This window comes from Anomalospiza imberbis, chromosome 1 (genome assembly GCF_031753505.1).
Source record: "Anomalospiza imberbis isolate Cuckoo-Finch-1a 21T00152 chromosome 1, ASM3175350v1, whole genome shotgun sequence".
Taxonomy (NCBI): domain Eukaryota; kingdom Metazoa; phylum Chordata; class Aves; order Passeriformes; family Viduidae; genus Anomalospiza; species Anomalospiza imberbis.
The window spans coordinates 99,458,458-99,485,654 of NC_089681.1; the positions used below are offsets into that span (position 1 = coordinate 99,458,458).

Genomic DNA, 27,197 nt, shown 5'->3' on the forward strand with positions numbered 1-27,197 from the left:
GGCAGCATGGAAACCAGTGGCTGGAAGAGAGGATGGAAACAGTAAGAAAGGAGGACTCCAGTGTCTGAGGGAGCATTCCCAAATAAATGTTAGACTGAAGGGAACCTCAGAGATATTGCAACAAACAAGTATGGTCAACAGCCTTCCTGGACCAACACAGCTGCCACAGGCAGAAGACTGGGTTTATAGTCATATGTAAAAATTTAGTAAAGATCTGGGGTTCAGTGTAACACATGGACAGAGACTGTCCCTGTTTCATGGGCCATGCAAGTTCAGAAGCAAGGAATGCACAAAGGCCAAGAACAATCAAACTAATAATAAATAATGAACTTCTGCATTTTGTGGAGTTCACTGTACGCCTGAGCAGGAGTCATCTTTTTGCCTCAAATGCTGTTTAAGCAAGCCATGGTAAATCAAATGACTTTTTACACATGGGATTGGATAAGTCTTGTTCTCTAAATGGGAAACTGTATTACTAATAAACAGGAATATACTAATTTAAAGGACACAGCTCACCAGGACTGTTTGCTTTTCACCTCCCTCCATCAGCTGAAAATATAGGTCTGATTTTTTTTTTATCTCTCTGTCCTAACATCAGCAATAAAATTTCTAAATCCCCCAGTTAAAAAAATATATATATCTTCTCTCTGCTTTTCCTTTTGTTCTCTTGCAGTAAATCCTGTAGTTGTCTTTGCTGCCTATCAATAGGTTAAACGTATCCAACTTGTATATTTAAATGCTAAAGACAGAGAAGTCCCCATGGATACGTCAATCATTGGCTCTCGTACAAAGAAAATACTGTATTTTGCTCAGAAAAGCTTTCTGTGGCAATTTAAACACAGTGAGACAGACACAATATCCTGGAGAGAGAAAAACCTGCCTTATTACATTCCTGACCCAAGAGAAAGGATCTGCCCTTAGGATATAAAGGGAATCAGTGGGGAGAAAAAAGAGAAAAGTTATCTAATCCTAAAAATAAAGACAGTGGTTCATAATACAGCATGACCTTCTTTTAATCTCTGATATAGCAGTTATCCAGTATGGATGTGATAGAATACCAACAGGGCAAACACAGCTTTCTTGTCAGGTTGGGAACCAAATCCCTCAGCCTGTATCTGTTTCCAGGTTTTGGACAGCTTTTTGGTAGACTCTGGTATATTCTGTGGAGTGAACAGAACTTCTGGGATATTGCAGGGATGCTTTCCCAATAAGATCACATCTTGTTCTTGTTTCATTTTAAATATATATATATTCACATATGCAGTACAGTTAAGTCTGTTAGCAGCAAAATGCACTCCATCAAGGGCAATATTTTACAGCTCTCCCTTGATTTCCTGTGTCAGAGCATGCAACTATAAAGCAATGGGCAGAAATTGCATCTTTATTTGCTAAACCTGAAAATCTAAGAAATGAGATTCTGCCAGGACATCAACATAGATGTTGTGGACACTAATCATTCCAGTTTTACAGTGGTAGGAAAGGTGTTTCAATGACTCAGGTTTGTTTCTTCTCTGATGTTCTCTTTCATAACTCTGTCAAAAATCAAGTGCCTTGTTTTCCTTGGAACTTGCGTTCTTGAATTACTAGCTGGGGCACTAATAGGTGAAGCTGGTATGGTACAGGAATTCCAGCTTTCTTTACTGCCTTTTTTTTTTCCCCAGCTGTAGAGAGGTAATTTTTCAATGCATGCTGTCATGATAACTGGGTTTTACCATCTCCTCCAGCACTGATGCTTTGTATCACATTTGCCTTAGTTTAAGCAAGGTATCACAGATTCCCTGTTTTTTTGTTTTTTTTAAAAAGCTCCACTTCTCTCTTCAACCACCTGCCCAATCTGTGACTTGCCCCAGGACAGGCTAATTGCATTTTCGTGAGGAGGCTGCAGAAGAAACTGATAGTGGAAACCACAAGCCAAGTGCTCAAGTCAATTGTTCTCAAACAGGGATGTTTTGGTTAAATCTCTGCTCTCCAAGGAGGAGCCTTGCTCTCCTGAGAACTACTGAAGGAGGGAAAGATGCAAATGGGTTACATGAGGATGACAAATTCTCGGAGCACTGAGATGAAGGAGCCTGTAGGGCAGAAGTGCCTCTGCAGTGCTCCTGGAAGAATAAAAGGGGCCAACCACAAGCTGAGCACTCCTGGTGTTTCTACCAACACCTCCTCCTACCTGCCTGCTGTCTGCAGTGCTTCCCAGATCTCCTGGTTGCCCTCCTGGCTGCCTCCATGGCAGCGCTCCCTGCACAGCTCCTGCAGGTTGTGTTACACGCTCCACACCACAGCAAGGGTGCTGGCAAACTCTCCTCCAACTTCCACTTGCTTGAAGATCTTTCCTGGTGTAGATTGTGTGTGTTTGAACACACAAGCTGAGAGCTGCTCCGAGCATCTGAACTGCTGTCCTGACTGCACAAAAGCCTTTTGCTGTACGTTTTTTCCTTTTTAAAAGGCAGTATCACAGGAAGAACTCCATTATAACTCTCAACTTCACCAAGACTTCAGCAATGCACAGAATTCACTTTCACAAAAATTAGCTTATATATATATATCTATATATATATATGTGTGTGTGTGTGTGTGTGTGTTTGTCTTACTTCTACCTTGTTTTTTTAATGCTCTTCACATTTAGGTCCCCCAATTACACCTATATATTACACCTTCTATTTAAAGGTCATATGATAAAAATATAGGGTAATTTTTGGCACCTGCAGTGTCACAAGAGCCCCAAAACAGACTACCAAGGAGAAAAGCACAGGGAGAAAAAAGACAGGTGAAGTGTGTACCAGTGATAGAGAATTCAAACTTGGCTTGAAAGACCAGGATGGAAGAAGAAAGTTGACAAAGGCCATTTGCTGAAGGGTTCCAGACCTACTGCTGACTACATGATGAAACTATGATGTTGATATGATCAGTGTAATAGCAAATGAAGGTGGTCTTCTCCCAAATTCTATACTCCAGCCCTGCACTGATGATCTTCAGCCTGTTCTTCCTGCTTTCCTCTCATTCTTCTCCATCACACATGCATCCAAGCTCTCCTTACAGGCTTTCTGAGAGGTGGCTACAGGCAGGAATTCTACAGCTTGAGCTGCAGGAAGGGCTCCTGCCTCCAGGAAACAGCTCTACAGCATGGTTTCAAGGAGGTGCAATGCCTGTTCAAGTCATAAGTTCACAAGACAGGAAATCCACATTGCAAAGCTCCATATTCCTCAGATCCATTAGACATTCCTCTCTCAATTAGCCAAAGCAGTAGTGCACAAACAAGGGAGAGGTTTTCCTACAGTTGGGTGGGGAAGAGGGTAAAGACTGTCCAAACATCTGCTTCACTGGTTCTAAGACTGCCAGTGAATGCTGCCTAGAAAATGATACCTTCTGGGAGTGGCTGAATATGGAAGGAGAGAAAACCACCTGAGGCTCAACTTCAAAATTTTCTGCTTCATGTTGTTTGCATTTAAGGATAAAAATTGATTTGACATGCAACTGCTGGAGAATTTCAGGAAAATCATGTTAAAAATCTCCCTCACAGGCAGTACCCGAGGTGAGCAATGGTTTACTCTTCTTTACAAATCTGAACTCACATACATCTGTGTACAATCTTAAACAAAAACGTAAAGGACTCACCTTAAAAAAATTGAAAAACTTGAACAGCTTGACACTTAGCATTGCTACAGATGTTAGTATCACACACTTAAAAGCATATATTCTATTTCTGGATTTTTCTCTCTGGCAAAGACAGACCACAGAGGACTCCTGCCAGCACACGTGAGAAGGAAGTAATCATAAAGAGGCATTACAATAAGGTATTTCATCTTATTTGCAAATAGTATGAAGGATGAAAATAACATTCCTGCTTTTGACAGAAGCACACCAGCACACACGAGGCAGAACTAAATACTTTGGATGTTTTCCCACATTTCTGCAGAAGACAAAAAACTATAGGCCGCCTTCCTGCCACCATAACTCATCTGACTTCAATGGAAATCAGACCTGCTGTATATATTAAACCTGAAATTAACTATTCTACCCCCATATTGTTTGGCTTTGATAAATTCCAGCCACTGCTCCTGGCCAAGATGCACAGATCCTGGTTCAGTGAGCTGCTCTGCTGACATGAGCTCTTATGGCAGCCTGGAGCCCATTAAATTCAATTGGGTCCAACAAACTGAGCTCTCTGCAGGAGTGGGGCTTTAGCAACTCTTATGCTTAGTTATTGAGCTGTGGGCTCATGCTAAAAGTAATAATATTCTCCTTTAACATAGGGCATGTCAAAGAAGATAAAATTGGAAGAGGTTCCTAATCTTTACATTCCACAGCACAGACCAGATTAGTGGAGCCAAGAAATAAAATTTTAGGAGTAAAGATGCCTAGAGAAGGAAAAAAAAAAAAAAAAAAGTACCCAGCAAAATAACCCAACAACTGGTGTGCTAACTGAATGTATAAAGACAGAGCTGTTTTATAAAAATTGTAAAGCTTTAATGACAAAGATCTGTTAAAATTTACACTGCCTTTCAGTGCCTGTGTTTGGAAATACACTGGAACCAGTTTAGAATCAACAGGCTCTTTGAATTAAAATGTAACTGTATAGTACAGCAGCTTTATACAATTTTACATTAGCAGAGACAAACTGCTTAATCCCATGAATCAATTTAGAAACTTTTGAAAGGCTATAGCAAGAGAAAATAAGGAAAAACTAAAAAGTACCATTTTAATCAGATTTTGAATTTTTCCAAACTCCAGGAATGGTACAACGGGTCATCTATCTATGCAAAAAGATTAGCAAAATATTGGATACTTTACAAAAAAGTTAAATCACTGCCTCTTTTACTGAAAATCCTTTGTTCCTTAAGGGAACTAATAGCAAAGTAAATGCCAGATATTTAAATGGGATCTGCTTTTCAGGGTGCATTAAGCATATGGGCACTAGCACTAAGCATGTATACAGGACTTGCTGAAAAACATACACCTCCTTTGGTTTAAGCTTGGACCTGATTTTGTAAAATCATGCACTTTCTTTTACTTTTAGTAGTTTATTAATAATTACAGCATAGCTAATACTGACCCACTTAAAATGAAAGAAAATATATTCCTCATCAGGATCTTCCTGTGTAAATCAATCAGTAATTCTTTCTAATTTTTTGTAAAGAGAGCCCTTGTGCTTACCACATGGACACATACAAATTGTTCGTATGATTAAAATACCAATGCTTTGTCTGCAGGAAGAGACTATTGAATAACAGCTTTTTTTTTCAGTAAATGCACTGATACATAAACTATGAAAGCTGCAGTTCAGATGAGAGATAATGCCTGATCCACATTTAGCAATGAAAGGCACTAAAAACCTCTACAAAAACTGTAAATATAGTGACTTAAAAACACAGAACACTTTTCACAGAAACTAAAAATATTGCTAGCAGTGATAGTGATAAGCAATGCCAAATTCTTTACTAGGCAATACATGTTTTAACATATATTTAACCACAGAGGAGATCCTGGTAGAGTTAATTCAGCCTCAGTAGCTGACAGCAGCAGCAATGTGTTAAAGCCACAAAATCACAACTGGACTGGAGGAAGTAACTGGGGCTCTTCCTCCTAAAACCTCCAAGAAACATGTCTAACAAGCTTCAGCACATGCAGCAGTTTATTGCTGCTCTAAGACTTCCCTTGGGCTTTTTTACTGGACATCCACTTAGAATTTCCCTTTTGCATCCTTAATCATCCCCATCATGTCCTACCACATCCAGGGCTAGCAAAGGTCTCTGTCTCATTTTAGAAGTTAGTCACACTTGATGTTTCAGGCAGCAGCAGCAGAGTTACCTTCTTTTATCTTTTTTTGCCATGGGATAACATTTTTCTCTCTTCTCATATGTGCCACAAACAGTCCTGCACTGTATCTAAAGATGTATGTTTGAGCTGTTGCAATGAAATCTGTGCAGGATTTCTTAGCAGAACATGGGAGTATCACCTAAAACACTTAGAAAAGAGCCAAGGCCAATTTTTTTCTGCCCCTGCATTCCACACACTAACTTTAATTGACTTCCAGTGAACTTACAAGGGCTTTTGGTAACTAAAAATCAATTCTAAATAGTCTGGTTTATCTCAAAGATTCCTATCTACTCCTATACACCACTGTGGCACCAACTGAATGGGACAGACTTGTGCTAGCAGTCAACCACAGAAATCTGCAGGAGCAAATCAGAAGGCGGTCCTGTATCTCTCTAGCTCTTCCTCATCCAAAAACTTTTCAGAGCTGGAGCCTGGTGCTTTCAGAATGACATATAAAACACACTTCTTTGTTCAGGCTTTTTTTACTAACCATAAGTGTTGGAATCCCCTTGGCAATAATTTCCTGGCTGGTAATCCTTTGGCTCTGATCCATGCAGAGAGAATGGCTGCACTGGAGGGAGGCGTACAAGGCACATGCTCTGACTTTGCAAAATGAAGCGGTCTCTCGATTTAAATGACAGTGGTCAAGCCTGAAAACTTTGTACTTGCCCTGCATAATTGAGTAAGCTAAGCTCACTGTTAAACACTCTTTAAAGCCAAGTATAATCTGGCAAATGGTCAAATACTGCAGGTAGGGTTTTCTTGGTTATCTGAGGCAATATTACACATAATACAGGCACAATAAAGAAATGTAAACACTACCCCAATGGTAGTGAGAGAGAGGAATTGAATAATACATTGTTCAATAATTAGCACTGATAATGGTTTAAAGGAAACAGCCTTCACTTCACTTTAAGAAAACTTACACTAACAACAACAAATTCACTGCATATCCACTGTATTTACATTCTCTACTCTCAGCTCTTGTACAGAGGTACAGAACTCTTGTGGCAATCCTGCCTGATGCTGGTAATGGGCAAAACACTCTACAATGAAAAGACCAGAGCTACAGGAATGCTTCTCCTTAGCACCCAGGCCAGGTGGGCTTGATCAGTTCTGACATATATATGTTGTTTAAGGTATTCAGAAACAAAGGGACAGAAGCTCCTATAAATAGCCAAACTCTCAAAAAAATTGTTTCACTAAATTTCCTTTAGTTTTAGACAAAGGCTTTCAGGGGAGAAAGTTGGTACCATGCTCACATGTGAAGAGTGAGATATTATCTTTTTAATTAACTCAGCCTAAAGTAATGCAGTTTTAGGTAATCTGCTCCAATCCTGAATTCCTCAAATTAGGAAGCATCAGAGCTAAATAAAAACGGGAAAGACACTTGTCCTTCATGCTACAGAATCCTAAAATAATACATCCCAACCATTCCCTTCCGCAAACCATACTGGACCTCCTCGGATGTATCCAAGGTGTGTTGCCCTTATCTGGCAGGAATCACTTCTGAGGTAAGGTGCTAACCAGAAGCAAAGGACAGACTTATCTGTACTGTGCTTCTCTCTGAAAATTTAGTGAGTGCCTACCCGCTGCTGTGCTGCTGCTGTTCTTTCTTTTCGTGCTTTCTTGGCACATGTAGGAGAGGATAAAAGCCTAATGGGTGCGAGTGTCAGCACAATATAAATTGCTGCAAGAAAAAACTTGATGCATGGCTTTGGATCTGAAAGAAGAATGTCCACCATTGTTTGTGATTATGGATCACATCACAATCTAATAGCAATTTTTATTTAATCAATAATTTCCATGCTGAACAGACAGCCCTGTTACAGAGAATCGACAAGCAAGTACTGATAGCGACAAGGCTTGTTATTAATCTTTACCCTGCCAACATTTCAACCAAACTACTGTAAAAAAGCACCACCAAGATGGATTTAGAAGTAGTTTTTTTTTTCCTGTCTCTTTTCTTTCTCTTTTTCTCTTTCTCTCTCTTTATCCCTCTCTTCCTTTTGCTTTGCTTTTCATTTTAGCTACATAGTCCCATTACCCTTCTCCCTTTTCAGGTATGCAATGTTTCATACACTTTATATTCTGAGTTTATTTGAAAAACCTGGGGCTTGAATTGCACAAAAAGGCAATTCATATTAAGCAATTTCACAAATCAGTGGGACCTAGCCCAGTGCTGAGTGTTAGCCATTATAGGCTAATAAATCATACTTTCTCTTTGAGATGTCAATCGCCAAAGTGCTTTGTAAAAATGTTGGCATCTGTAATTCAGCAAAGCCTTTTCATCTTGAAATAAGATGCTCCAGACTGATAACAAGAATAATCCTCTCTTGATCAAAAAAAAAATCTGCATTTTACCAATTAAAGCTGCTGCCAGAAGCCAAACGGAGCAGCACTGAGACTCCACTGTAGTTTATCTCTGCTAAACACAAGGAGGGATACAGTTGGAGCTTTGTTTCATTTTCAGCTTGACTACTTTATCTCATGGAGAACTGCAGCATCTCAACCCTGCGATGCACATAAGAATGGGATATGCAGACCTCATACCTACAGTGCAAGCCACTGGAGGACCCATTCCTGACAAAACCACCACCCATTCATTTTATAGATTAGGTACTCAACATCTTGAAGAAAAGTCATGCTTACACTAAAGTTTAAACACAGGATAGCACTACATTTGTTTCCCCACAATAAAAGGCTCATCTGCTTTTCATTTTTATTTTTATTTCTATTAAGAGGTAACACAAACAATAGAGACTGCAAAAATGAGTCCATACAGCGCAGCCCTTTCAAAACCAAATGCAGAAACTTCACTCATTTAAGTTGCCTGTCTCTGCCTCCTTTTGTACACGCTGATTTGCCACTTCTGTCTCAGAAAAAGCACTTCCACATGCAGCTGAGCCAGCACTCAAAGATTCCTATTCTTCCCAGGACTGGTTTACTATGGGTAGATTTTTTGGTAGAATATGGGTGAGAAAAGCAGTGCAGAATTAGACCACACCAAACACATCAAGGTAGATCTCCCACTGGTTCACCCTAATAACACAGGCTATGTAACATCAAATCACTTAAAAGAAGCAAGGCATGAAAAAGCTGAACATAAAGAACAGCTCTGTCCAGGTGAATCTGCTTTGTCCTGGCCATTTTGTCAGGACTGAAAGGTACCTGAAGTCCATGCATAAGCCCAGCCCTCCTTGCAGCTCTGAGGCAGCAAAATTAAGACAGGGAGGGACTTCCCTTCTCTCTCTTCTCCATGATGTGCCAACAAGAGTCAGGAGGTGAAGAGTCAACTCAGTTTGCTGCTTTACGCTTGACTATGCATTTGTGGTTCAGTCAGCATGGGCTCCCCTGGGACTTGGCTGGCAGCTTCTTATCCTACATTTCTCCCCAAAACTGGAAGTCACCTGTAAAATATCAGTAACTTGGAAGTGTTCACCAGCTGAACTCTCAGGCAAACACTTCAAGTAAGTATGTATATCCACAAACCACCTGAATAGTGCTGTGTGATTTAAAAGCATGGACCAATGTCAAGCCCTGCACAGCCCTTTCCACCCAAATGCCCACTCACTATGGATAGAGTGGGTAGAGTAACTTCCCAGGGCACAGGGGGCAGTCCTGTTTGTCCCTACCTATAACAGTGAAAAAGAAGTGTTATTTAAAGGACGTATCATAGTTTAGCAACATCTTTCAGGGATACCAATTCAAAGACAATGACTTTGGCAACTCATAAAGCCACAGCAGCAGCAGACTAACAACAAGTTTTCTTAATGCTGTGAAAGAAATGCTAATTAAAGAGGAATTAAAATTAAAAAATGATTACATTTCTCTCTCTAAATCCCCTCTTAATACTTCACAGATTAGGGTGGATTTATTTTGTTGTAAACCTTTCTCTATCAAAAAAGAAATCCCCATGTTATTTTTTTCCCCCCTTCTTCTCTGTGATTCATCAAAAGCCAGACTCCAGGCAGGGAGACTGCTGATGCACTTGTGCAGTGGAGTGCTTAAGAGGACCTGAGCCAAAGCGCAGCTGGCCTTTGGGTCAAGCCCACAGTGAATAAGATCTCTTCACAAGGCAGCACCGATGACTTTTAACACTGCTGGGAGGCAAAGGGCATCACGGTGACTGACGCAGAACAAGGATGTGCTGAGAAGCACAAGCAGGGGCCGTGCTAGAGCCTGGGGGCTACTGAAACTGCAGAACAGCAGTGAGGTCCATCTGTGGTTACTTAACCTTAAAACTCAACAGCACTTACATGCACACCTCTGATGGGGGTTAAAGACTTGCTTAATTTAAACAAGACTGTGTTAGATACCCAGACAGAAACCAAGAGAGAATGAACATGCTCTCAGAGGCACAGATCTGCTTACCAGCTTTGCTATGCCATCTAATAAATTGCTGGTCTATAAACAATTCAACAGTTCTGGCACAGTTCATAAGAATGGGCTCAGCAGCTTATAATCTGGCACAGTAAGGTGGTGTCTTAGAAATCAGCCTTTAAATGGTAATGAGGAAGAAATATCAAAATCTAAAAACTTCTGTACAAGTATCTCTTATGAATATTTGCTATAATCTCTGCTTCTATTCCATTGTACCCTCACAGCTACAAAGATCAAATATATTTAGGGGTTGGACAAACTGAAAAAAAAGCTTTCTCATGGCACTTGCTTGCCACTGAAACAACTCCCTGCCTTCTCCAAGTTGTCCCAACTTTCAGCCCAAGCCTTGGGCTTGTCTCACGTAAAGAACTGATTTCTTTTGTCCACAGCACTCCTCCCAAGTATGAGTTAGGGTCCAGACCCCAGAGAGTAAAAAATAAAACAAGATGAAATAGAATAAAACCACCAACAGAACCCCCTTTGCTGTTGTACGTAAAACATTCTCCTTTTGTCAGGAAAAAATGATTACTATAATGGATTTCATGTTCTTATCTAGTCTGTACTCTTTTCAATTTAAAGGAAACATTCCTGAACCTTTCAGGGCAGTAGCTGTCACTGCCATGCACAATGAGCCTGTGAATGGGGCTGAGGTTTCTCCATGTTACTGTGCTAGAGCCAAATAAAACTGTAATGAAAAAGCACCGAAAACAGCCTCTGCAAAGAAGAATTAAATATTAAGTAAATCCCTGATGTATTTTGAGAAGTATGCAAACTGGGATGTGTAATTACACCCCTTTGGGATTTTAAGGGACTTGTTTCACAAAGCTGGGACTTCACCTGCCCCACAACCAGTTTGCAAGCATACCTCCAGGACCCAGAGAAAATAAACCATTAAGGCATGAAGGATAATCTTTTTGCTGGGCCAGATGTGTGCAATTGCCTCTGTTTAGGTGCAGATGCCTACTGACACAGCTGCACCCAGCACCTGCTTGGCTTTGGCAGCTTTGGGGCCCTTTGCTTACAGGGCATTTTCTCCTCTTGCAAGTGGTGGGCAATGTGCAACTCTCAGGGTCACTTACAGGGTCTGCTGCGCTGTAGCTGATACTCAGGGGAACTGCTTTAATCTCCTATTTCAGCTGGATCTTGGTTTAGAGAAGAGTGGTGAAGCTCTCTCCAGTCCTTACCTACAGCTCTCCTACAGGGGAGGAGCTGAGGAAGAAGCCACAGGCCAAAGCCAGCACAGTAACAGAGAAAGTAAGACTTTCAAATCTACTGACTTTGAGTGTCCTCATTTCTGGGCATCCGAAATCACCCACTGTAAAGAGGGGTCGTCCTTCAGAGTGGTGTGTTACCTACCTCCTGGTGTTCCTAAGTGTTTTGAGGTGCACAGGATTTATTAAGGCACCTCACGGATGCTGTAAAACCTAATCAGAGATTGGATGTGGGCACAGTTTGGGGTTTCTGTTGGTCTCCATGGATTGCTGGCCAAATTCTGCTGGTCAGGGTTGAACTCACTGTTTTCTGTATGAATAGATAGCAAGAACATGAAGAAACTCCAGTCTCAGAATTGCGTGTAATGGTTCTTTTGGGTACCCTCAGTGCACTCTTATGCCTTGGGTACCTGAAAAACAGAAGAAGCTGCCCTCTTATGCAAGAAGGGAACTGTGTGGAGTGGTACAATCCCCAGGGATCGCCAGGGGAGTGCTCCTGTAAACAGGGTTTTGCAAACAGGCAGGAAGACCTCAGCAAATGGAATCCTGAATGTAAGCCATTGCTGATAGTTAGGGTTTTTGATCTCATCTAATCAAATGTAACAACAATGAAAGAATTTTATTGCTGTATAATGCAGGAGAAAACACTAACAAAAAAATAGCTCTATAGTTCTTCAAGCATGCTTTTGAACAAAAAATAATTATCATCAAGGCTACACAGCAAGGGGGATGAGAAATAGGCAGCACTGTGTTTTTCTGATTGCCATTGTATTAATATTTAACAATAAATTCAGTCATTTCCTTGAAGGATAATTTCTTAAGTAAACTTTTATCTTTAGCATCTAACCCTTTTGCAGTATTTTATTCTTAACTGATTTCTGGGGGAAAAAGGACAAACTGCAACAAAAAGCAGGTTTATAAATATATACAATATCTTATTAGCTTCTAGGCACTCACATATTTAAAACAAACTTGAGCTCAGCTAAGCCCAATTATAATATCTCGCTGGGCAGAGAAATTAATTAAACAGCTGAATGATAAAGACCCCAGCAGCAAACTGAGGCTTTAAAATAAATAAGATCGTTCTTTTAATTTTTTGAGGAGAAGAAAAAAGGGAAAGAAACCTATAATAGACGTTTCAAACATTAATGTAACCAGCCTTTTCAGGAGTGCAGTGCACTGTAAATAAGACTACCTGGCAGGAGAATGCAGTGGCAGCTCTAACGTGGCTTGCCAACTTTGTGTCTTGCTAATGTGCAACACACGCACCCCTTTTGCAGCAAATTCAAATAACCCTTGGATCTCAGCAGTGCAGCTCAGCAACAACCAGAACAAGGGCAGAACTTGTCAGGATTTAAAAGCTTTCAGCAAAACCCTTCAATTGCAGCCAGTACCCTATTCCATAGAAGGATATCAATTATAGATAGTGACTTGCTTTAGCAGTGCAGTCGGTACTGTCAGACGCTAGATAGACAACCATGAAGAATCATGAATCTTTCTATTAACTGTAAGAGAAGGAGGGGGGGAGAGGAAGGATGGATGTTATAAATAAGGCAGGGTGTCTGATGGTTTAACACCTTGCCTTTTGGTGGATGCATCATGAAAATTTAACCATGCTGAATTCTAAGTGGCTCATATCACTTGAAAATAAGAGCACTTGTGCCAAAATTTCACTATCAGACCCTTCTGGGTGGGTCAATGATTATTTTAGGTAGCTTTTTAGTTATTTCTTCATAGCAGCTCAGGTTCTGTTAATAAATTCAGTCAGAAAACATTGGGACCAAAGAACACTTTTCAGTGGCACCTACATTTTACACTAATGACTGCAGGACTTTGCTACAGAAATGCAGAAAATGATATCAAATGCTGACTACTGAAATTGCACAACATTGCAATTTCTGCTGTAAAGCTATACCACATATTTAGACACAGATTTTCTTTGCCTTTACTATTTCATATGTGCTATGTCACACATCACTTCGTAATGCTGATTCAACTACAGTTGAGTTCAAAGTAAATTATGTCTCAAAGTTCCCCAAGAAATAACAAAGCTATCTGTATATGACAGAAAGACCAGAATATACGTGAACTCATACTTACCTTTTTCAAAACACATGTGTATGTGCTTGTGTATACATCCTATACATAGTGGGAGTGATGCCATCTATACTATGATCTGTGTGCAGTGTGTATTGTGGAAAAGCTTTTTGAAGCTCTACTCAACCTGGCATGACTAGAATTCATATAGTTACCTAATCCTTCAGGAAACAAAACAAAAAGGTAGAAACATACTTCCATCTCTTCCCTTAACACCACAGTTCCTCCAAAATTTCAATGCACTGGGAAGCAAGGCTTGGATAACAGTCTGTCCTGTGCCATTGGACATTCTGGGTCTGATCTCTTGCTATTATGCATGGTTACAACTGTACAGAAAGATGGCAGATGTTATCTGGATGAGTCTTGCTAGGGCAATTTAAGCCTTTATTACCTTTATCTATGCCAGTTGCCACTGTCTTGGTGATCACTACCCCACAGCAGAATCAACAAACCCAGATGGTTATATACACTTTTGACATCCTGTCCAGCATCTTACTTCCAAACCTTCAAGCTCTTCAAGCTCAGCTGGAGCAGCTCAGGCCCTCCTGAGGCTGCCAGTGGGTTGGGGATCACCAGGAGAGCAGTAGCACGTGCAGCCAGAAGAGGCATGGTGGCAGAACTCTGCTGCCAGATCAGGTAGCTCCTGACGGCCAAACAGCCTGAAGTATGTGGCCCCAGAGCCACAGGGTGAAAGACCTTGTACGTGTATTAGGTATACTCCTCCTGCCATGCTTGAGCAGGAGGAGAGGCACTGTGAGGCCTCGGGCTTGGAGAGGCCACCAGCTGCTCCCACAGTGTCAGGGCTGCGGAGCCAAGCATGTGCACAGGCCCTAAGACACACACCATGCCTGTGCCTGGCTCTGGCACACACATGCACATGCACCACACACAGCACTCAGAACTGTGCTGACACTGATTTAAGCACAGCTACAGCAATTTGTATCTACTTGGATTTACCTACAGTATTTGGATAGGAGGCATACATGAGCCATACCACTTTTTCACCTCAGATTTTCAAGGGCCTCATGCTCAGGGACAGAACACTTTCTGCCAGAGTGACACACCTAAGCAAAACCAGGACTGCCCCTTCCATGAAGCCCTGCTGAGACCAGACTTCATATCCCTAGTTGCTGCAGATGTACAGAGGGCTGTGGCAATCAAAGGCAGACAAAATGTGCAAAAGGCAGACTGGGGAGAGTGGCCAGACTTTCGGAATTAGATGTCTAAAGCCCTTTGCAATTCTGGGCATAAATAACTCACTCAAGTCCCCACAGCAGGGCTCTGCTGGAGCAGCAAAAGAAATCACAAACCATGGCCCCATCACTGAATCCTGCTGACTCTTACGGCATGATTTGTGCTACTTAAATGTGATGGTTGCCATGATGAATTTATTGTCTTCAGGATATAGAGTCAAGTCTTGTACCTTGTAATCTAAACACCATCATAACATACCTCAGTCCTGAGCCCTGCCAAAAAGAGCTCTGTGTCATAGAAAACTTTTTTATATTCTTTTTCTATGTCTAGAGAAACTTGTTTCAGATGTTTCCATTGTTCAGAAGGAAAAGAAATACACGTTTTTCAGTTGACCATTGCTGTTGACCATTAAAATGAAGGCATATTTGCTAGAAAAATCCCACCAAAACCAACAAATTAACTTTAAAATTACACATCAGAAGAACTAAACTACCACCCTGTCAATTTAATTCACTTTAAAATACAAAACACAAGCTATTAGCTAAAATGCTCAGTGGACTTCCATTAAATTTTACACCTGGAACATCAAAAAATCCTTTTTCTTTTTTTCTTGCCAAGGGTACTTTTATTCTGAATTTCTCTTTTATTTCATATATTTTTGTGTATATTACGTATCATCATCACTGGGATAATTTCTGAATACTGAAAGGTTTCCCAGGCATCATAAAGCTTCAGCCTTACAATTGCTAGCAGATATAAAGACTATGCCTATGCAGAGCCCCATATGATGTCATTTGGTGTGTTTGCACAGAATCAATTCAAAGACCAACATTTGATCTTTTAATTTAAATGTGTCAAACCACTTGCAGAAGTACGGCACTTCTTCCCCAAAAGGTACTGTTACACCAGAGCAGTTTCTCCTCACATTTCAATATGGCCTATTCAAATGCTAGGGAAATATGTGTGCAAAATGTCTCAAAGAATTCTTGGCAAAATGTTGCATTTTGCATATTATTTTAGTTGTTGATCATCTTTCATTTATCATTATTGTTGTTACTGCTTCTGCTACTACTACATAATAACAAGAACCTGAAAATACATCTTGATGACTAACTGCAACACCAAGATGTTCTCACACTCCAGCAAGTGAAAGCTGACATTGCTTTACTAAAGTAAGCTTTGAAAGATAAGCTTACAATTTGTCATAGTGTTTGGAAAAATATGGTGGGTTTGTTTTTATTTATTTTGGGTGAAAAAGTGGATTTTTCAACTAGTTATTTCAGAAGTACTAGCCACATTCTCTAGTAGATTTTGCATGATCTCCAGTAAAGTATTAAACAATTTTCTAAACTAAATACAATTCTGTCACATTGCTTATTTGCTGAGGATGTTCCTCTCTATTCTTTACTAGAATTTTTTTTTCAGAGTATTCAATATGTTCTATGATGCCAGCAAATAAGAGATGTTAGAACTGCAAGGAATTGTACTTGTCAGATTGTATTCTGAATTTTGATTGCTCACTTTCTAATGTACAATACTACCAAACAGTAGAAATTGTTTATTTGGGAGAGGTGGCAGAGTGGGAAAAAAAATCAAGGAAGATAGAATTAGTATTTGGTTTAGCACAGAAAAGATTATACAGTTTGCTTTTGCTAAAATGACTGAAGTAACTCAGTCCCCATGCATTTAGTCAATTAATCCCTTTTGGTTTACACACAACAGTAAATTGATAGCAAAGCCTCTCTTAGTGAAGAGAAAAAATTCCCCTCACCCATTTCTACTGTTACAGCCCCTTTGGGGAGAAAAAAATCAAACTTGGCTAAAGGTTAATAATCATTCATGTCCAGCTTACTATTACTCAATAACTATCAAAGTCTCTAACTCAAAATAGCATTTGCTGGCTTACAGGATCAGAGCCATTACAATCTCTGTGGAAGACTTTATTGAATTTTACACTAAGCTTTAGCTGACTGAACAGGTCAAGCACTGTGGCTTCGAGTTTTCTTTATTCTCAGAAACTCATAAACCCCTCTCCAGTTTGCAGCTCTGTTAGCTAAGAAACTTGACTCAGCATAGGGTCAGAGAAGCTGACCCCCATGAAAAAGGTCACGTAGTTTTAAAACCTAGTTCCTGAATACCATTAACTTACATGCACTAGCTGTTCCTGCGTGTCAAACTCCCGGGAACAGCCTTCCCAGTGGCAGTTTGTCTCATAGACCACTTCAGGCTCCTGTTTGCTTTCATCTTTGTCCCCTTCCTCTTTTACCAAGGTCATTCCTTCTGGCTGTTCCTGGAGAGAGGAAAAAAACAGGGGTGAGAAGGAGAGGAAATTCTGAAAATGAGGAGGAAGAAAAATGAATTACTTCAGCATTAAAAGAAAGATGATGGGGGTGTGTGTGTGTGTGTGGAGGAGGATTATTTTACTCTCACTTCACTTTGCTACTCAATTCTACAAAACAGAGAAGCCCAAAAAGAGGCCTGATAAGCCAGAAGCCATTTGTAAACTATACATGCAAAAAAAATTCTTCATTCCCTTTACATTTCAATTAAAAATAAATCATAATGGCCCGGTTTCCCTCACACTTTATTTAAGGAACTTATTATTTGTGCACCTGGCTTTCATTATTCAGTGGTACCACTAAAGTGAAAGGCACTATTCAATATAGTTGAATTAATTGGAATTTGATTTTAGTACTAGGGTTGGACAGAAATTGGATCACCAGTAATCCAGTGTGTTTGCACTTTTAGAACAGTAACAGGTTTCCATACTAAAACCTTTCCAAGAGCAGACTGGTAATTTTTGAGTTACTTGTTAGTCTGTTCTTGCCCTTAATATGTGCATAAAAGGGGTGAGCAGGGGACGAAAGTATTTAATTTTGGGGTTAGATTTCCCACCTCCAGTTCATCAGGGTGCCTCATTCTCCCCAGCTTGTTATTTGCTGAGGGTAAGAGTCAGATGTTAGTGTAAATATTTGGTTCAGATTATGCACTCCTGCAATTTTTCCATTTCAAACCTGCTGAAGGATTTAGACAGACCTCTGTTTTGTTTTCACGGATTCACTCACAAGACTGAGGCTCTGATTCTCATCTCCCCTGAGTCACTGTAAATCAAGAGTCACTCTACTAAAACGTGTGGCATTAACTGGTATAGAAAGTACAGCAAACAAGACTGGAGCCTGACATAGGGGCCTCAGTGCAGTATAGCACTAAGACCCAGTAAGAGTCAAGGTGGCCTTAAGTATTTTTGCTGAACAGAAAACATGTCCTTAATAAAGACCTGAATGTCTCTTGTTCACTTTTCCATGGCAAACACAGCATTGAGAATGCTCTGACTGGTCAGAGGTGCCTCTCCATCAGCCGCCTTCCTCTCTGCCCTCATCCTGCCACAGACCATGCACCCCAGGAGACGTTCCCACTTAACCCTGGCTACTGTGAGCAGAGGCTGCCCATGTGTGCGGCACACAAAGTGTAAGAAGCCTGAAAATGTGTGTGTCACAGGAAAGGTGCATTTTCACTCCAGCAGGGAGAGGGAAGGCTCATGACTGGAATCTGGCTGCCATACCTGCATGCTTCCTGCTCCCGGGCTGGGGAGGTCCTCATCAGGCTTTATCTTGGAGCGCTTGTTGTGCATGGGGTCTCCTGTGCTGCTCACCGCAGATTCACTTGTGGGTTTATTCTGCTGTAGGCAGGTAGGGGTTTTTTTCCCCCAGAAGAAGACAAAATTAGACTATGATAAATATGTGGCTCCAAACAAAAATATGCAGCATCTGCTCAGCAACTTTGTATGGAGAAGCCGCACTCTTAATTATATTGGATATGTAATTACATTGTTCTTCAATTACATAGCATTAACTCATGGAAGAGCTGCATTGCTCAACCTTGTAGTGGAGCAGGGAGGGAGTGGAAAGGGGAGCATTTGATGCAATTGCTTGCTACAAACCAATGCTGGTTTTGTCAGAGCAGTGAGAGGTAGGAAGAACTTGGTTTTCCACATAACAACAACTTTGGAAAGACAATTTTGAAAAGGAAGATCTCTGCATGCTCAAAGAAACACAAGAGAAACATTTTTTCACACTTGAAGCAAAGGTTTTGCATTTAATATCTGCACACAAGATCCCAGCTCCTTCACTATGTTTCCCATTATAATGGGTGGATAGGAAGAACTGAATGCTAGTGTGAGACTCAGCCAAAAAATTCTAGATGAAGTCCTAGATTCCCACAAGTTAATAGCAAAATAGTTGACATAAACAGGCCAGAATCTTGTTTTTCTCTTGTTCTGCTTGACCGAACACCATTATCTACACCTGCAAATGGATCTTGTAGGAATCCAGAGATCTTTTAGAGATATCTGAACTTGCAGGGACCCCACAAAAAATCAATATGTTTTCTACAGCAGCATGTTCTTCCTCTACATTTGTAAAAGCTAGCCAGGAGATAAACAGCTTCCAGACTGATAAATAACCTATCCCAGGTCATCCAGAAATAAACAGCACTAGTTAATAACAGGCAAATCAAAAACTGTGATGAACTCCACGTTAGGGAACTGATTCACTGCTGTTCATTCCCAGCTTTCGAGAATACACCTTACTGCAATGATTAATTCAAACTCAGTAAGTCCAATTTTGCACATATCAGAGAAAAAACCTTCAATCCTCTTCACTGTCTTTGAGTTACTTTCTTGCTCACAGAATTACTTGCTTCAGGTTACTCACACATGTACAGGAGGGCAGAATATGACCCTGTATATCCTAGGGTCAGCCTGATTTGAAGGTGAAGCTGCTAATCTTTAAAATATTGGTGTTTTGATGCGTTTTTCCCCTTTTCTTACTCTCCACCTCTACTAGGTTCCTGTATAAGATCAAGGAGAGGCCATATGGAATAAGAAGCTGCTGCAGTACACTGGAATATTTATGAGGACTAAAAAGCACACTACCAATCAGGAACTGCATCAACACTTCTGTGATTCATAATAAAGTGACTGCAAACACTGGAGCTGCAAGAAAACTGTTATCAAAGGGTCTCAGTGACAGTGGTGATTAACTGCCATTGAGACATTGCCATTTATTTGATTTTTAAATTAATGGGGTGTAAAGGTTTCTTTTGTTGTCTCTCACCTGTGTGGACTCAGAGGGTCCAGAGCTGACCTGGACAGGGTTCAGGACACTGGGGATGCCAGGGATAGGTCTCTGGGTAGGAAAAGTTGGAGCAGGATGGATGAGTGGAGGGCTGTGTCCAAAGGCTGAACCTAGGGTTTGCTGACGACTTATAATTTGCTGATGCATTTGCTGGAGGGATACTGGTGTAGGAGGGTATGTGAAACTCAAAGCAGGGCTGAATTTGGGAGAAAAAGGAGGAAGAGGAAGGAAAAAGATGAGGATCATTACAGTAAGGAACTTTACAGATTAAAACTTTAAATATATTTGATATATTTAAACTAATTGAAGCCAGACTTCCCCTTCCCCCTCATATCCTTCTTCATGCCCCAAAGGATGATAAATCCTGATTTTAAATCCAGAGTTGCCCTGGATTTACTAGTGAGTACAAAAATGGTACCATAACAAAACGTAACATTTTTTCCTAACCTCTACCAGGAAACCTCAGAAAGCACACCGAAATAAAATTCAGAAAAACTGAAATAAAAGGCAGGCAGTTCAATAGTTCAGCTATTTATTGCAATAACAAACTTTATATAAAGAAAAAGAATGTGTGCCTACATGCTTTATAGTACTTTTATTGATAATGCAGTTCCCCTATGTTCGTGTGTATGAAACAGTTCCTTTAATCTTGGCTCATGCTACGCTTTTTCATATGTCTCTAGATCTTATTACAAGAGGAGAGAAAATCAATTGGTTAAATGTGTTCTGAACACCATGCTTGTCATATCACTCATTTGTTTGCAAAGATGGAAAGCTCAGTTCATCCGGAATGTCACCTAAAGAATTTCCATCAGTGCCGTTTGGTTACAGAAACTGATGGATTAACCTTTCCCCTCTGAAATTGGTGATCAATGACTTCCAATGTAGAAATATTCCAATGGGAAAGCACTTCTCCTTCTTCCAGTTAAACAGCATTAAATGTCTATTAAAGCCCATTATGTATGTTAATACCTGTCATCACTTCATTACTTCACCGTATTTCCCAGACCACAGTGACTTAGGGGGAAATTACACTGCCATGTAAGGACCTATTTTGTGGGTAGTGCAAAAGCATTCTTTGTGTCACACTTGAGAAATAAATGGTGTGGAACTAAATCTTCACGCAGGAGTAAGAGATCCTCCCGTATTTGCCAATAACTTCCAATCACAAAGGAAAAAAAAAAAAGAAAAAGAATATTCGTTGATTTAAAATATATACTGAACTACCAGAGTTCAATAAAGCCACAGGAATATAAAACATTTCATCTCAAAAGAGAGGGGTGTGGGCATTATACCTTCCAAGAATCAAGGCTTCTTCTAATGTCAAATTTATGCAAGTTAACAATCTGGAGCTTTAATTGCTGTTGCTATTAAGTGCATTAACTGAAAATACTGTGATACAAAAAGCCAAAATAATTTAAACCATTTCAAGTAATGATTCTGCAGAAATTCTGTGTTTATTAATATGACTATATATTTTGTCTGTTTGACTACAATCCATAAAAAGTGATTCGATGTGATTACATTACTATTATTCCTGGTGAGAACTCTGCATTACAACAGTTCGCCCATTTAGGACAGAATAACATTAAGAATACCGTGGGAGAATTTTACTGGTCTTTGAGGAACTCTCTTTTCATTCTGCATTGTATTCTTTCTAATAAAGGGAGGCAGAAATGTAGTGAAAACAGTAATTGTTCACAGCAAGAGTTAGGGAGAAATCAGTAATAATATTCAGTTATTGAAGCTCTATAGTCCCTGCTAGTGTTCCTGTAAGCAACCATGAATGATTACAGCACGACTTAGCTAAGGTAGCCACTATGGATGATTAATAGGACATTAATCAAAAGATGCATATCAGGCTTAGAATTTGTTCACAAGCTTTCTTCTAATAGCTGATTTCATGTTCACTGAGCTCTATGCCAGTTTGTTCAATTTATTCTTCAGTGTACAAGCCATTCATCAAAGAACATAATGATTTAACACCCCTTTTCCTTTTTAGTGAACAAACATTGCTAAGTGTAACTACTCTGGTCTGTTCATTAAAAACCACACAATTACACTGCCACAGATGAGGTTGAAAACAAAGCCTCTTTACTATACCCTGGTGTTTTTTGCTTCCACACATACACTGTGAGTTCACCTCATACACTCAAACACTAGACGGCACCATCCTGAAGATGCTGTCAAATTCACCAAGATGAACAAACATGACATGCAAACACTTTGGGTGAGGTATTTTATTTCTCTGTGAGTGGTTAAAGCCTAGGACACTTTTACCCTTCAGATGAGTCAGTTTAAAAGAAAAAAATAAGTGGACTAATTTCATTGGCAGTTCCAAGCACACGGCAGCCTTTGGAAATACAGGTTGAGTTTTGGGGTTTTTTTGACTTTTTTTTTCCATTTGACCATGCACAACAATACCTATCTTTGCAAGTCCAGTTCAAAACTTTCATAATTTCCTTCTGACCCTTATGACTCAAGCAATGCAGTGCTTAAACGTTAAATAAGTACACTTGCTACTCCCTTTCCTACATAAATTAAAATGGCCTCTACCAAAAGGATAGATTTTACCTCCAAGAGATGTCCTTGTTATCTACATCTGTCTTCAAACTGTACAAGAAGTATCCAGAAAGAGGATGCTAAGCCAGGCATTAATAAAATTGTAAAGTACAAGAGAGGAAACAGACATCATCTTAGCAAAAGGTTCTTACTGGAAAACAGTGACACCAGCACTAGATGCATTAAGACACAGCTGGACAGATGTGCTAGGGGAAGAAGGAATCCTTTTTTCTTTAGTATCTTTCTTTTACCCTGTGCTCATCAGCAATGGTTGAGTCTAAGGGACTAGGATTTTCCTATGGAGCCTGAAAACCTGCACTTCATTCCCTCTACCTCCAAACTTCAAACATCTCAGAATGAAATGAAAAGGTGATCGTGAGGGAGCAGAGGAATAATCAGCACAGCCAAGGGGAGTAACTCAGAAATGGCGACAATGGTTCAGCCATCAGGGTGACTTCTTAAATAGCTCAGGTAGCTGCCTTTAAATAACAATTCTTTCCAGCTGTTTCTGGAGAGCACCTCATAAGACAAGTTGACCTGGCTGGGTTTAATGTCACTCGCATGCAAGATGTTGTCACTGGGCAGCCTGGAGGATTTTTCTGATATGAACAGATCAGAAGGTTCTGAAGAGAACAGAAGGTGGTAGGTCTTTCTCTGCCTTTCAGAAACCATACAATAAAGTTAATGCTGAGGGCCAAAAAGAAGAAAAATAAACCAAAGCCCTTAACATTGCTGGCAAGGTGTGCTCTATTGGGAGGGGAAGGCCAAAGTTTTTCACTGCACTTTGTTCAGAAACTCCTGAATACAGGATGGATGGCCAATCTCTGTAGCCCAGAGGCCCATGTGATCCCTCTGCCTTGACCAGCAGCCATATGTCCTCCTGCTGGCCCTACCAAGCTCACACTGCTTCCTAGCCAGGCTGACAGCATCAGCAGGAACGGTGGACAGTGGCACCAGCTGCCCTTGTTCAGTTGTTCCAACCATGTCTGCTCATAAATGTGCAGCAGTGTCACTGAGGAACCACCTAAAATTTATGCCCAAAACTAGTAAACAAGACCTGAAAGTAGTAATTTTGAGACTCTGGAACTACTAAAACCAACACCAGTTTTTCAAAAGCAATGAGTAGTTCCAGAGGCCTCATTTTGAGTCAAGTTTCTTTTAAGACAGTTTTAAGAGGTGGCATTTCAGAAAAGGAGAGCGCAAGACTTCCAAAATCCAGACACCAGAAGAATACAAGACTCTGCCCCAACTGTTTATGTTTTCCAAAACATCAGCCACTTCCAGAAACTCTTGGATTCACAGAAATGTAAATGAACTATGAATCTTTTCCTTCCATCTACGTGCTGAAATATGAAAATTTACACCACTGGAGGGAATTTCATTTGTATTTCTGTTACAGACTTTAAAACAAAATAGGAGAGGAAAAGAAGATGAAAGCATGTATGGCCACTAAAAATTTCATGCCAGTTATCTTTTTAGTTGTTGAGTTTTATGAGGAATAAGGGTTAGAAGAAATACGTAATATTTCTGCTTTAGCATTCAATAACTCATATACACTGACAGAAAAGCTCATCAGTGATATCATTTATTTTATCATGCTGTGGGCTTCTGTGTCTCTCTGTCAGTCTGTCTGTCTGTCTCTCTTCTCCTCATCTGCAAAGTCTCAAACCCTCTTCACTGGAGGTAATGCAGGGCAGTGAACTACATTGCAATTACATGAGCACATCAAATTTTAAAGAATAGACTCCAAGAAGAAAAACAGACCTTATAATCAAAACCAAACTTTGTGGCTACTTTGTGGCTGTTCTGCTAACAAGGTCGTCCAGTTTCTGGTCACAACTGCAGAATTTACCACAAAACATCTGTGAATTAAAGTCAGGAAAAAAAACTTCTTTCCTATACATTGCATAGTTGTGCCTAAGGAGGCAAAAATGCTGAGGAGATTCCAATTTTGTAAATACTGCAAGAATTGTCTCACTGTCTCACAGTAATTTTCTTCCCAAAAACTCTGACGGCATCCTCTTTGGGTTATAAAATGCAAAGTTCTGCAAGATCTCATGCATATAAATCTTGCACAAGTATCTGAGTGCTTTCCCCTTTCTGGTTCTGCCTTTGCAAGGTTTTAGGACAAGAGCTTCCCAAACATGCTAATGAGAGAGCATTTAATGAAAGACATAGGGAAACAACTTGAAAGAGAGTAAAAAAAAAAAAGCATTTGCAGGCTTTTAGAATAGCTGCAGACATAGCCAGCAGGTTCTTATGTGACTAGACAAATCCAAAGACAACAGGTCCATACTGAAATACTGAAGGGAACAAGCAAGAGTGTATACTTTGGGGTTGCTAACCTAAAGAACATTGATGCTGGGAGAGCACTAAGAGAACAAAAGTGAACAAGCAGGGGGGTCATGTGCTTCTTAAATAGAATCCCCTGTTTGCACCATGAGAGACACACTAACTAAAGTAACACCTCTAGTTGGACCCAGTGGGATATTTCCAATGTTTTTAGTAATTTTTTTCTTCATTTTTAAGCTTCAGAAAGATAAATTTGTTGCTTTGGGGTATCTTTATTTATTCATATAGAACCATATTATGTTTACCATATTAAAAGTTTTTTTCCTAGCCTCTATCTTAAATATTTCCTGTGTCAACTTAAGATCCAAAGCTTTGCTATTCTACACAGCACTCATTATCTGCCTTCCCCTTCCTCTCTTTTCTTTTTTAAATAATTTAAATTATTTCTATACCTTCTTCCTGTCCAATCTGGAAAAAAACAGGTAAACACTATTTCAACTCATCCATATAATTTTTCAGGCCTCTGGTCTTTTTCTTTGCTTGTCCTTGTTGTATCCCAACTGCCCAACATCTTTTGAAATAAAACAATGCAGAACAGGTCACTGGACAGGAACATGGGGCATTAGTGAGACACACTGTGTTCATCTAGATCATGGGGCAGGAGAGGGCTTCAGGCCTTTTGGCCTTTGAAGGGTCTTTGATGTCTGGGTGGTGCATTCACAATCTTAATATTCGCTTCATGAGGGAGGGTGCAACCAGCACTGCAAGGATACATGCAGGCCCTTCCTGACTTGTGGAAAAACCTTGGCACTCCCTGTTTGCTCTACAGCCTCCATCATTTGCTCTTGCCATCAGGGACCTACACTAGACAGACCAAATTATACAAATCCCTCGAAAAAGGACCCCAGCTCAAGAAAGGGCTAAGTAGTTTGTAGGTGGACTGCCTTCCTGTTCACTAACGCTGATCATCACAAACTAGGATAACACCTAGTTAACGTTAAAATGCACTTCTGTTTGGAGCAATTTACCCACAATATATGTAATACTCATGCTCAAATAGGTACAGATGTCACCACTTTGTCTCATTATCCCTTAAGAGTTGCATGAAGCCTGTAGACAAGGGAAACCGAGAAATCAGGGTTAGTAAGAAACTGCTGATGTTGGAAGACTATCCGGACTCACTGAATTCAATGATGTTTTGATCCTTTACTTAGACTAGGCCAGTATTTCACCTTTAGTTTGTAATTTACATTTTTAAAGTCCTTATAAATTGCTTAAGAAAGTTGTTAAGAGGCAAATAAGCACCTTTACTGTTTGGATGGACCCAACTACTGCTCAAGAAAGCACCTCTTAAATACTTCTGAAGAGAGACTGACTTCAGCAAGTCCTTAAGTGCTGTCCTAAAGTCTGGGTCTTACAGACACAGTAATCTCAACAGAAGTATGTCATAATACAAGTAATGAGTTAACAGCGGTCAAAAACTGCTTTTCACATGCTCAGATATTTTTCTTAAAAAATAAAACCTAATAAAAGAAACAGCTTCATTCATCCCATGATAAACTGCCATGTAGGAGCCACTGTTCAAAATACAGGACATCTGTAAGCATGGATGGGAGCTGAGCCATGGTGCTGAGGGGATCTGCATAAGCTGACTTCATGCATTGAAGTTTATATAGATCTTTTGATGGAACAATGTATATGTACAAGATGCCGCCAGGAATGCTGCATACTCAGATGTGAAAAGCTGTGGACAGTCAGCAGGACAGACTCATAGTTAGACCTCAGAAGAGGTGTAGAAGAAAACAAGCCAGTGAGTTCTCCTTAGACAAGGATGCAGAAGATAAGAAGCAACCAGTAACAACCTGAAAGGAAACAGTCTCCTGTTGTTTGAGTTGGCAGAAACAGGAATTACCTATGTTCCTTGTAAATACACAGGAGTGAGTGAAAAGAAGTTTCCAACTCTGTCCTCTACTTCTCCTCATGGCAACAACCTGCTAGAGTGAATGTTGACAAATTGCTCAGGACACATGAGTGACTTGGCAACCTTGCAGCCCTGAAGAGATTTGTGAAACTCTTACTGTTTAAAGTATCTTAGACACAAACCAAAACCCAAACAGCATTACAGGAAGAGAGACTTTAAAATGCACTTCTGTTTAGAGCAATTTACCCACAATATATGTAATACTTTTACTAATAAAAAATTATGATTTAAATTCTGTTCCTCTCCCTGAATTTTTAACTGACAACACTGCACTTTGAGTAGGCAATGCAGAAAAGACATCATTAGTTTTTATGGCTCGCTATTCAAGTACAGGGGAAAACAACACCAAACTTTGACTATGAAACCAGACATAGTGTGATCTTGAATGCAGGTATGAGACTTGAAATCCTTTGAAAAAATATTTCAAAAATGACTAAGTTTCAAATATTCTTTTGTATCTGTAATGTTCACACGTTGCATTAAAAATCATTAACTTAGAGAAAAGCCATCTAAATGAATTGGTAAAAA

At 40.0% G+C, this 27,197-nt stretch overlaps 1 protein-coding gene across 14 annotated transcripts in view; it reads right to left on the bottom strand.

Moving 5' to 3' along the window:
• GLI3 (GLI family zinc finger 3) overlaps positions 1–27,197 on the bottom strand; it is a 204,360-nt gene that overhangs the window by 22,168 nt on the left and 154,995 nt on the right. For 12 of the 14 annotated variants that reach the window (XM_068202017.1, XM_068202022.1, XM_068202041.1 and 9 more), the window contains 3 exons: positions 19,814–20,030; positions 18,262–18,378; positions 16,849–16,989 (listed from right to left, as the gene is read on the bottom strand). In XM_068202017.1, coding sequence (XP_068058118.1) covers positions 16,849–16,989; positions 18,262–18,378; positions 19,814–20,030 — 475 coding nt within the window. The remainder of the gene's footprint in view (positions 1–16,848; positions 16,990–18,261; positions 18,379–19,813; positions 20,031–27,197) is intronic. The other 2 variants (XM_068202060.1, XM_068202050.1) reach the window with 1 other exon arrangement.